General features: G+C 39.8%; 1 protein-coding gene across 6 annotated transcripts in view; it reads left to right on the top strand.

Annotated features, from left to right (window-relative positions):
• The window catches only part of LOC146563837 (focal adhesion kinase 1-like), a 63,043-nt gene that overhangs the window by 13,286 nt on the left and 37,031 nt on the right, over nt 1-12,726 (top strand). For 4 of the 6 annotated variants that reach the window (XM_085291168.1, XM_085291165.1, XM_085291166.1 and 1 more), the window contains exons 3-10: nt 6,448-6,728; nt 6,827-6,993; nt 9,851-9,938; nt 10,183-10,262; nt 10,457-10,519; nt 10,634-10,688; nt 11,049-11,189; nt 11,567-11,644. In XM_085291168.1, the coding sequence (XP_085147294.1) occupies nt 6,492-6,728; nt 6,827-6,993; nt 9,851-9,938; nt 10,183-10,262; nt 10,457-10,519; nt 10,634-10,688; nt 11,049-11,189; nt 11,567-11,644 (909 nt within the window). In that variant the 5' untranslated portion in view covers nt 6,448-6,491. Of the gene's footprint in view, nt 1-108; nt 2,176-6,447; nt 6,729-6,826; nt 6,994-9,850; nt 9,939-10,182; nt 10,263-10,456; nt 10,520-10,633; nt 10,689-11,048; nt 11,190-11,566; nt 11,645-12,726 lie in introns of those variants that run through there. The other 2 variants (XM_085291169.1, XM_085291170.1) reach the window with 2 other exon arrangements.

A 12,726-nucleotide genomic window follows, 5' to 3' on the forward strand; every position in this document is an offset into this window, starting at 1 on the left:
CCTCCCCTCCATGGTTGTGCCTGTTAGCAATCCGAGCAGCTTTTTCGCAGCGTGGTCGCAGCAGCTTAAACCTAAAACACAGCAGAGGAGAAACACTTGGCTCACAGACGCGCACTCTCACTTTTTGCTGACACTCACATGCAGTCACTTTGATTTCATATTTCCTACGCATTTCGCTCTCTCTCGCTCTCTCAGACGCGCACACACACATATGGGAACTCTAATACACCCTTTTTGGCTTACACTCAGTCTGATCTTCATGCTTTTCGGTGCACTCATTTTGACTCCCTAAAGATTTTGCTGGATGAGCAGTCTGTGTGTGCGCGTGCGTGTGTTTGGGTGTATCTGTGTATGTCTGAGAGGTTGGAAGTTATGTTGTAACTGCTCTCGCTTCTTTTCCGCCGCCACAGAAGAAAGACTAAGCAACACGCCGCTGCCTGACTTCGAAATGGATTTACAGCATCAAACCTGCTCTTGCTAAATATTTTTCCCTTTTTTTTTTTAGTCCTGCTTCCATCCTGCTCTTCTTTTTTTTTTCTTTTCTTCATTCACTTATGTCCCGCTCTAGCGTCAGATACCTGCTCTGACCTGGTTAACTCCTGCTGGCTCTGAGCATTGTGGGAAAGCTTTGGAGGACGTGAGGCTCAGCTTCTCCCTGAGGTTTCTCTGCTTCTCTTTCATCATTCCGCTCGCTTCATTTCTTCTCTTTTTTTCCCCATCTCAAAATGTTCTTTTCCACTCATCTTTAATTCTAACTGTATCTCATTTTTCTAATTTTTATTTCTTTCAGCTTTATGTCTTTGCTCTTTCTTTATCCCCCTTGCTTCAGTCACTCTTATTTTTCTCTCCCTCACTAGGCTCATTTTCTGTGCCCTACATTTTTGTGTCTTTTTCACCGATGCCTGTTTCTCTGGTCTCCTTGCTGTGATCTGCGTTGCCATCCCCTCTGGACAGCATTGTGGATTTACAGAACAGAACTGCTACCTTCCTTTGGAAAATGATCGCTTGATGTGATTTTATGGAGTCCTACGTATCCAGTGAGCGCTGTCACTTTTATTTTGTATCCTGGAAATTTGACGTGTAATGCCAAACCCCGGTGGCTGAAGATTTATGGCTGCAGGAAAGAAACCTTTGAGTTTATTATCAAGGATTGATATATTGGATCAGTAACTCCCTACCGATGACCTGAATTTGATATTTTGTGGGAATTTATTGGCCTACAAGATGGCCTAATAGGGAAGGAAATCATCAGTCATGAGAATCTTTTTCTGGAAGCTTCCAGTGAAGTGTCCTTGAGCAAATTACTGAATTATCTCTACCCTCAGAGGCTCAGTCTCCTTGGGGTGAAAGAGCTTCCTGACAGAGGATCGTTACATATTACGTTGCAAAATTTTCTGTGTGAAAGGACATGGCAAGAGTCAGACCGGCTGATTACTAAGACCAGGAATCCAAGTTGATGACTCCTGAAGTGGAGTAATGTTTCAAAAAGCTGTGGAGAAATGAGTTGCAGTCTTGTGATTGGAGCTTGGATTTTCTCACCAAATATTAGACATGAAATATTTATAAATTAGATTATTATGCACAAGAAGCCCTGATGGACCTCTGTGTCAGTATTATTTAAAAGCTATTGGATCTTCTCTATCAGCTGCACTTTTAGTCTAATGTAGTGACTGCTACAGCATAGACAGCAAGCCAGCCAGTGTTTTCTCTGTTTGATGTGTCGTCAGTACAAAAGACATTTGACACTCTTTATTTCCACCTATTAGTTTATTTCCTTTACTGGCATTACTTTCAATTCTGGGATGCTAATTGATTTTTTTTTTTTTTACTACGATATTTTTTTTTTTTACAATCAATAAGCTTTTTACCAAAAAGACTCCAGTCACCAGCACAACAAATTCCCACTGTTTTTCACATCTTGTTGATTTTTTTTTTTTCAACGGGTGTCTTCAGATTTATCTACCTGGAATCTTTTTTTAAAATTGTTGCATAAAGCCCAATGAGGAATTGCCCCTAGTCATAGGCTCTATGCTGTTTTTAGGGCCCAGTAGTTTTGTCTGGGCCCCGTGGCCACACCTGGAATTGCTCCCCCTACAGTACAAATGGAGAGCAGCGGCTGCATCCCTCTCTGCTGGACCAAGGGGGGGTGCATTTATGCACAGCACCCCTTACCAAGTAGGTATTAAGAAGCATCAGTAGAGAAATTGGAGATGTATACTATGCATTGTCTAGTTAGTACTTTCTGCTGTTTATTTCACTTAATTCTCGCTCTTTATGACTATAACATTAAATCCATAATAATTGGTGATGCAGTATCTTGAAGGCAGTGCACTGTTCTTTCATTAGGTGCACATATGGTAAATGATTGTGTTTGCCAGTGGATATAGGTATCCTGAACAAGATGAATTGTACTTTTCATCACGCTGAGCTTTGGGTGTTTTCACAGTATGCTACAGGCATAATGATCTGTACTGTTTCTGTTTGCTGTCAGAATTTGTTACATGTCAGGTCCAGTTGCAACAATGGCTGAACTTAACTTAGTTAGTTGCCGACGCTGTCTAATAAGAGTGTATGTCAGTCCATGTTTACAGCACTTGAGTCAAACCTCGGTTGCTGTATTTGTACTTGCAAGACACAACAAGTTGCTCCTGATGCACTGATTGGAGTGTGAGTGTTAGATAGAAACAGATTAAAAAACGTGCTTATGTGAATGAGACATGTTGTATAAAGTGCTTTTAGTGTTAAAGTAGTATATATGGTTGCTTTTTTGTCAGTATTAAACTGTTGAAATATTTGCAACTAATGTTTAGCCTTCACATGTCTGCTCCTCAGTCTAATATAGATTATGCGTATCCTTTGAAGTAGCGAGAGAAATACGTGGAGAGGGGGGAAGCAGAGGAAATTGAAGATGAGAGGGAGGAAGGAGGAGAGGTGGTTCAATAGGACAGGAGGATCAAATGGACTTGTGAAGGCAGTGGCTAAAAGGTCTGTAAGTATGTGAGAAGAGAGAAGGGATGTGTTTAAGAGGATGAGAAGAAAAGAGCAGATGAAGAGTGAAAGCATGGGGAAAGAAGCTTTTGGGAGTTTTGATACATGAGAAATGGAAGTAAACGGAAAAAATTGTGACATTTTCAGAAAGATAGGCTTGATGTGAGAGATGTGAACAAGTGAGGAGGAAGAAAAGAGAAAGGCAATGGTACAGAGATGGCGATGGCAAGCCACTGCTGCCAAGCCTCTGCTTCCCCAGGGTTGTGCTAACCCCAGTAACCCAGATACCCGTTAGAAAAGGAGATAAACCATCCTCCAGCTGCTGCTGCTGTGGGACTGAGCTCAACTCCAGCCTTCTGTGGTTCAACAGGCTTACTGTCAGTCAGTGGAGCCCCACTGAGAGCGCGGGCAGTGGGTCTGGAAGCTGCCCGCACCCCTCCTGGCTGTCTACTTGGCCTAGTTGATTTGATTCATGTCTTCACGCTTGTGTGTGTGTGTGGGAGGGCTTGCATGTGGGAATTTAGTGCAATTGCACTGAGCAGAGATTGGTGGAAATGAGAGATGATGTCATTTACCTTATGTTGTGTAGGGCACCTATTTTAAAACAGTTATTAATTTGCATTTAGAGCCATACGTGTTATAAAGTGCCCTAATTGTCACTGAGTGAGTGTGTATGTATATACGTGTGTGTGTGTGTGCATGTGTGTGCTAATATAATTATTGTAACAATACATTATAGTATTTTTTCCAACCTATCGTGCATTATATACGTCTTCTCATACTAAATTTCCTACTTACATGTGATGTGAGAGTATGAGGATTATAAAGTGGCTGTATGTTTGCACTGAAATGAAGGTATGCTTACTTCTCTAACAGGATTTAGCAAAGCTGTATGTAGTATTTAGGTTATCGGTGCATGTAGGTGATTTTTGCTCCTGTGTTTTATGTGTTACGATGCTCGAATACTTAATATCTAATCTGACTACCGGCTGACCAAGTGAAAGCAGCAGACCGCAGACTTTGGTTTGTGATTCTGTAGCTAAAATGCTGCAGTTGCTTACATGTAAAAAGAATTCGCAGTCAAAATAATGCCCCCAATACATTTTTTAACATGTCCCTCTGAGACAAGGCATGAAAGCTGGAGCTAGTGCTGTTAAAACAACTGAAGATAATCTGGGCAGCTGCATCTGCAACTCTTTCTGCGCTCACAGTCTGTACAGGGGTTTGCACTAAGAGTGTTTTTAGTGTATATTTACCACAACTAAAAATACAAAAGACATTGCTTTGCTCACCCAGTTACACAATATCCAACCAAAGGGGAAAGAAAAAACCCCAGCAAACCATTCTAATGCGATTTCAGTCAGTGAACATGCACAGTAAACTAAACTGAGAAGATTCATATGCCAAAAGCATTTCATGAGCAATGTCAGCAAATGGTTTGTCATACCTGTACTTTAAAGTGCTGGGTTGATACTTTACAAGGAATGGTTCAGAAAGCCTGGAATTTTGAAGCATAAAGCAGAGCTGATTTGCATATATCGCCTTATGAAACTTGAAATTTCAGCTGCTGTCAGAGTAACAGTGGAGGGATTATAAATGTTCTTTGCTGCAAAAACTCACTAATATATTTATTATGTGCAACGAAATGTTTTACCTTTAACTTATCTCATCAAATAAATTCAGCAGTTATTGAAAAGAAGGTGGTATTATTAATGGGATTATTGAGGATTGTGACAGGCCATGTAATAATCCTAATACCAGAAGTAAAATTATAATTGGATGATGACAGTAAGAGGGGCATTTATAATCTAATCTACTAATCTACTTTATTCGTGCCTTGAGGATTTGTTGGTTGACCATTTCACACTGACCTATATGTATTACAAGGACACAATGAGCATTTTCGCTATTCAGAATATAACCTCGTACAGCATGATGTAATCTAGGTAGCATATCAGTTTTGGGACTTCTTTGGTCACTGAAAGGTTGATTTTAATACCACCAATATGGAAAGAATGTGTGCAAAAGAAAATACAGCAATCTTCTGAGCGAACAGAGGTTATCCTTGAGCAAATAAAGCCCCTATCATTGAAAAACGATTTTTAAAAAAACACAAATTTTAACACAAAAAAGCCAATTTTCTTTAGCTGTGGTAAACCCTGGATTCACAGTGAGGGAAGAATAAATGTTTCTATCCAGCTGCAGGTCAAACAGGTTAAGTGCTGAAACGTCTTGCATCTCCATCATTCAGTCTCCATAAGTCTGTCTCTGCTTCGGTTCTTATCGATAGGAAATAATCTGCCTGTGATCCAGCATCTGGTAGATGTTAATGATACAGATCACTTTCACATTTTGTCAAAGATTACACTTTAAATACTGGAAATGAGCCGTGAAGTAATTTTGATTCGCACCACTTGTGCCTAATTTGTTGATGACTGTGATTTCTGATAGCCAGAAATCACAGTCAGCTGAAGGCAGTCCTTGCAGTGGTGATGACTCGACAAAACCCTGCGGGGATGTCCAGGAAGTGAGAGTGTGACACAGGAAGCATCGGGGGGTGGGGGTGTCATGCACAAAAATACAGTCGAACGAGAAACAAATCGGCAACTAATAAAAAAGGATATTGGGTGAAAGAAGAGTGAGAGACAATAACTTGTTTACTTTTGTTTATTAGACAAGCCAGCATTTTTATTGTAGCCTGGTTTATTACTGTGTCTGCCTCCTTTTGATAATAAAGTTTATTATTGTGCTCATATTGTCATTTTGAATTTGGAAACGGGAAATCTGCATTGTGATATTCTGTGATTTATATATTGGTATCAGGGCAGCTATTGTTAACTTTGGATAAATCTATAGTTAAAATCCTTGAAAAACATCTTTTTTTTCTAATGTTTGTCATTAGAAATGGGACTTAAGGAAAAATGATGGTTACTGTCTGGATCGTGATCGTGTAGAATGAGCTGTCAATGCTGAGATATTGAAACTCAATTTGGTGCACCACTACTTGAGAAATCTTCTGTAAAATGAGCCAAAGCCATTTTTAGCTGGCACCAGTTTTTCCAGAACCGTTTAATTATCCTCATACAGCTTTTAGATTTTAAGAAACACCACAATAGAGACGGCAGCTTAGCATAGACTCCATCCATGCTATGCTGCAGGTGGGACTGAATGACCAAGCCACTTGCAGTCAGTCAGTCTAAAAGCTGTCCGCCTGGTTGATTTAGCAGTTGTCCTCTATAGCTGCCTAATTTCCCCCTGGTTGAGAATTTTTTAGTAGAAATGTTTATGTGAAGAACTGTGACTTCATTAGCTCCAACTCTAAATCCAAATTCCAAAGTTTCCTTTTCATTTAATGTGTGCAGTGCTTTCTTCATTCATATGATAACCAACTTCGTTTTAAATCAGAATACCAGTTCATTTGAGTACCGGGTCCTTACTGTGTTGCTGTCTTCTTTTCAGAATATGATGGCCAGTTAGCCCTAGCAGGAGCATCCGAGTCAGGCATGGCATCGTCTTCCTACTTGGAACCCAACATCAACCACCCGTCTGCGGGTGGTTGCGGGGTTAAATCCCGGTCTGGAATGCCTGGTGTACCCAGCACCAGTGGCTCTGCTGGAGGTCTAGAGAGACCCCCGGGCTCCATGGACCGCGTTCTTAAGATCTTCCATTACTTTGAGACAAACAGCGAACCATGTACATGGGCTAGCAATATCAGGCACGGAGATGCTACAGACGTCAGGGTAACGTGCACACGTTTCTTACCTGCATAGTTCGGTATTGTTGTTATTTCCCTGATTTTCGCTTTTCTTTTTCTTCATCAAACCATTTGTTTCCACAGGGTGTAATCCAGAAGATAGCAGAGATCCACAAACTGCGCTGTGTTGCCTCTTTAGGTCTCCGCCTGACCCACTTGCGCTCGGACGCTCTCCATTGGTTACACCCTGATTTAGGTGTGTCTCATGTGAGGGAGAAATATGAAAAACAGCACCCGCAAGAAGAGTGGAGGTAAAACTATGAGATTCTGTGTTTTGTGCTTAGCTCCCACTGCTCATTCGGACTATTCTAACTTCTTTTTTTTTTAACAAATACTATAGAGTAAAATTTAAATATACATAAGCAAGAGCCATTTTATTAATTTTATTTATTTTTGGCCTTTATTCAATAGAGACAGTGTAGATAGACAGGAAAGCAGGGAGGGAGAGAGAGGGCAAGACAAAGTGCAGCAGGTCGGACTCAAACCCAGCCCTACTGCTTTGCAGCCACACAGCATATGGTCACCTGCCCACCCACTGAGGATGGTGCTCCATGGTGGATCAATATCTAACAGTGCTTTTCTTCAGTCATCTTTCCATGAACACCACTGGTTGAAATGGAGCTTCAAACCATGACAGCGCTTTAAACATGTTTCACTGGTTGGCTGTAAACAGTCACTGTCATACCTCTCTCCTCATCTCATCTGTACACACTGACAACAAATTTGGATTCATCACTTCATATGATAATTGCCGCTGATTTTCAGTTGAGATGTGTCAAGTCTTTCGTTTCTTAAGGAAATGCTTTTAGATATTGTTCATTTGCTTCTTTTGGCATTCACTTTTCCCGTTTCCTCAAAATTTTTTAAGGGCAAACTGCACACCGTGCTAAGATATTCAGAGTTTGTTAACAACGTAACTGCTTGAATCCGCTCCAGTTTCTATTCAGCAGCTCTGCTCAGAGCAGTGTGATGACACATTTCTAAGTTAACCCAAGCATGTTTTTTTTCTGCATAACGTTTAGTATTTATCTATCCATATTGTACAGCCTGTACAGTGACTCCAATATACCTGTGATTGACCAGTAATGTCAGTCTTGCATGAGGATATATTGATCAATGGATACCTAAAGTAGCACCAGTACTCACTTGTGGTTGAAAGTATCTCTGTTGTTTAAGCTTGTCTATAAATATGCATAGGTTTAATAAGTAGCTACCTTCCTTCTTTAATGTTGTGATAATGTCAGAAACCAAAGTAAAATGACACCACCTCGTCTCTGACGGGAGTTATTGCAATAAACAGCTGCAACTGACTGCTGCAAACACATGGGCTCCAATAAATCACTTAATGGTAAACTAGGCACTGCACCTTAAAATCACTATTTAAACTACTTATACAAGCAGTAAAAAAAGGAAAAACTTAACTTAAATTGGGCTGTTAAAGGTGAATTTGTTGCATGCAGTGAGGATATGTTTTTGGCACTCGTGGTTTCCTAGTATTATATTAAAATGAATAAAGTTTTATTCTTCTCATTTATTTGATGCACCTGCCTAACATTTTGGTCTCTGTGTCGCTGCTTATTTGAGGACATCTCTGTCCAATTATAGCCTGGATTCAAACTATGCTGGTGCTGGGTGGATGATGTAGATATTGTTACTAACTCTCCTTAAGACTCAGTCCTTTGTCCTGCTGTGATGTGTTACACCCACTCATTAAATTTAAATGAATTCAACAAGAACGAGTTGTTCACACTGCTGACATACAGCAGAGGAGCTCCGCCAGTTGTTGCAGTTCTGCCTTGGAGGGCGGCAGAGCTGCAAGCCCACAGGAGTTTCTGCTGCCGAGCTATTGTTAGAACAGCAGCAGTGGCCCAGGGGATGAACCGACTATCTCACTCCTTTCTCACTCCCTGTGCGATTTATCTCATTCTCTCTCTTACATTCAGTCACTGTTCACTCTCATCCTTCACATCGTTCCCCTCTTTTCTATTAAACACACCATTTTATCTCCTCTGTCATATTCCCTTTTTGTTATAGAACAATCATGTTTTATTCATTCAGTCCTCAGCCTTGATTTTCTTTGCTACCTAACCACAGTCCTGTAACATCAGAGCAGTTTGGCGCTCATTACTCTCCTGACCCACTTCTCTCCCCTGTAGTCACTGCAATATGTCACTCATTAGATAATATATCACTATAAACAATGATGGCCCATCTGGGTGCTTCTGTGACATAGCTATTGGCAAGTGTAACTGCAGGAAGCTCATTATTCTTTATGGTCATACGAGTCCACGAGACATAATGTAGTGAGTACAGAAGGCTACATATTTCAAATATGAGACTCAGTTTTAAGCACATGTTGGCAAACAGCCATCCTGTTGAAGTGACAGAGACTGAGAAAAGCAAGCAAGCTACCAGATGCATCAGTGCTGCTTTGTCACTGACATATACTTTAACCTCTCCATCTTCACAGAAAGCAGAATTTCTAATTCAAAACGCTCTATCATCAGGCAATACTCAAGTTCATTTTGATGGCATGAAACATAATGCAAAATATGCATTTTTTTTTTTTAGATATTTCTGCATTATCCCTGAAAAAAATCTTCAGATTCTTTGAAAGCCCATTGATGAATATAACAGTTGTAATTAACTTCACCGTAAGGTACATTATAAAACGTTGGTGTTTATCAGTTAGTAAAACCACAGCAGTTTCCAAGTCAACAGATATTAGTCAATTAGAGACAAACCGCTGTTAAATTGCTAGCCTCAATCTGTCACAGTAGATGTCATGTGACATGTTAAGTTCCTCATTTTTAAAATTTTAAACTGTATGCTTTGAAATCAGTGCGTCTTTTTAATCAAGTAATATCGCTTTAATGATCCTGTAGTTTGTCCAGACACACTTTTTTTTTTTTAAAGTAAGTGTGTGTGTGTGTGTGTGTGTGTGTGTGTGTGTGTGTGTGTGTGTGTGTGAGAGAGAGCGAGAGCTTATTCCTTCTGTTTTTAGTCCTCAGGCAACTATTGAGCTTGGATACTGCACATTTTTGATTATGAGTTTGTGCATGTGTGTGTGTATTTGGTATTTGGTAACATTGTTGCTGTCTTTCTCAGGTATGAGTTGCGGATACGGTACTTTCCTAAAGGTTATCTCAGCCATTTTTCTGAAGACAAACCTTCTCTCAACTACCTCTATCACCAGGTGAGGCCACACAGCAGGATACTGAATGAAAGAAAACTAGTCTGGTTTTCTTAAGTGACTTCTGTCATTTATTGTCTTCTGTATGATTGCCTCATTTCTGCTATGTCCAAATGAGGCAGACATGTCTTTAAATCATGTAAAAAGATGCCCGTCGTATCTAATATGTATGCTGTTATTAGACATTTCCAGTCCTTAGCTCATTATATTTATTAAAAATCTGCTGCCACACCATGTGTCTCTCCAGGTAAAGAGTGATTACATGCAACACATAGCTGACCGGGTGGATCAAGATGTTGCACTGAAACTGGGCTGTTTGGAAATAAGGTGAGAACGCGCTCATCAGACACACACACATTACAGGTGTTTTGGTATTTGATACACTTCAAACCACAATGAACTTGAGTGTGTCATGTGTGTTTGCTAAATCTGTCTAAATCCCATATGTAGAAGTTGTCCTGAATACTTGAGGCTAGTTGTTGATCCTGTTCATATGTTAATCTTTTCTGTGAATTATATAGGCGGTTCTTCAGAGAGATGCCAGGCAACGCACTGGATAAGAAATCAAACTACGAGCTACTAGAGTAAGATTGTGTTATGTCATGTCATGCTGTCTTGAGTGTATGCTTCCAAAATGTTTTTATTTTGAGGTAAATTAGTCCAAAGAAAAATGTTGTGGCACTATTCTTTCATTTCAGGAAAGATGTTGGTTTGAGAAGGTTTTTCCCCAAAAGCCTCCTTGACTCCCTTAAGGTGAGATTAAACTAATATAATAATCTAAACCCACTTAGTGACTAACTGTCTACCCACTTCCTGGTAACAATGGTGTCAAAGCACAAATTGCATCTGATTCCTGCTTTGTGTATCGGCTGAGTTAGAGCTGACAGGCTGTTTGGGTGACTGGCAGGGAAACAAACCCGATGACTGAAAGGACATTTGGCTAAATGTCTGATCAGTCAGATTGTCTGGAATTAAGTTAAACTTCCTGTTGTCACTCACAGTGGGGCCTGTCAGTTGTGTGCTGTGCTTTTCTTGGCTTGTTCTCAGCTGTTTCCCAGAAAGCCCTTACTCTTTTAAGTGTTTTGTCCTTCCCCTTTTCTCTCTCTCTATCAGCCGAAGGCTCTTCGTAAGCAGATCCAGCAGACCTTTAAGCAGTTTGCTAACCTCAATGATGAACAGAGCATCCACAAGTTCTTTGAGATACTTTCTCCCATCTACCGCTTCGACAAGGAGTGCTTCAAATGCGCTTTAGGGGTAGGACTCTCGGTACATTGAGATAATGTTACATGTAAAGATCAATAATGACATGTTTTAATGTATTAGCCATACACTGAAATATAGCCAAAGTCATGAGGTGGGAGGCTAGAGCTTCTTTATCATGCACGGGGTAGTGTTCGCTTTCACACTTACTTATTTCAGGTCTTGTAGAGTCAGTATTTCTTCTTATTACTTTATTTTCTGCAGCAGTTACTTTAACTTCAAACCTAACTCTGTTATAAATGCCATTAGACATCAAAAACAAAGGAGTATATTAGAGCTTTTATAAAATTTGTGTAAGTACATGATGTGATGAAATATGAGCTATGTGTCAAAATTTACATTTCTGCACTGTGTCTCTCCTCCCCCTCTAGTCTAGCTGGGTAATATCAGTAGAGTTAGCTATCGGACCAGAGGAAGGAATCAGCTACCTCACAGATAAGGGCTCAACGGTGAGTGTACACACAGACAACTCACCACAGAAAGTTAGCATTACTTCTGTATTTTTCCTGCCTCTTTAGAAGGCTTCCAGCACATCTGTGTACTGCTGTATGCCTTAGGTGTAAGGTCACAGTAACAGTTCACCATACTGCCCTCTACTGGTTTGCCTCCTTTCTTTCATTCTTTTCTCATCTCCTCACTTGTCCAAGTTAGAATAGGTCGGAAAAGACAGTTAGATTGGAAAAAGCTGGGAAACAGCATGCAGATCACAGTTGGATTAGGAAAACAGAACAGTTTTCAGCATTGGGTTAAGTATCTTGCTCAAGGACATGATTATGGTAGCCGGGGAATTGATCCACCAACCTTCCAGTTGGTAGATGACTTGCTCTACCTCTAGCTGTGATAACATTACTAACTGTTATTGGCAGTAAGTAAAAATATAGGCAGTCATTGAAGAATATATAACTAATGAAAATGTATTTTTAAAAAGCACCAATCTGAGACCACAAGTGAAGATTTAACTTTAATGTTTGTTTGTTTTTTTTAAATAAATCATAAATGATCAACTTCACATTTTAAGCAAAAAGTTTATTTACACTTCTTTTGCTTTAATGACTTGATGCTTTCTGGCTAATGTGGACTCAAGGTCGTCCAATTCTATTATTTTAAGAAGTTCTTGTCTCTCTCAGAACCCCTTAAATTATTAATGGGGTTGAGGTCACACGCTGAAAATGTCTGTTTGTTTTGAAACCAGAAGGTTTAGCATATCTCTGAGGAATGGAGTGCCGCTTCGCCCTGTTCACAGGGTAGTCAGTAAAACACCCTCAAAGTTGAATTTTGACACTCTGTGGTGTTCTTCTCTATATTTTTGTTTGCTTTAGCACCAATGTTTTTATATTTAGCTAAAACTAAACTAAAACTAAAACTAGCATTCTAGTTAACAAAGATAAAAACAACAATAAACTTTTCAAAAACAACCTAATATGTTTTTGTTAGTGGGAAAACTGAAATAAAATAAAAATATAGAAACAAAAGACTTAGTTTTAGTCCTTGTTAATTTGTTATTACAACTTGTCTTGAGCCTTTAATGGAC

Source organism: Mchenga conophoros, linkage group LG11 (assembly GCF_057382185.1).
Source record: "Mchenga conophoros isolate Kocher_MC1m ecotype Shallow Benthic linkage group LG11, M_conophoros_male_GT1.1, whole genome shotgun sequence".
Taxonomy (NCBI): Eukaryota; Metazoa; Chordata; class Actinopteri; order Cichliformes; family Cichlidae; genus Mchenga; species Mchenga conophoros.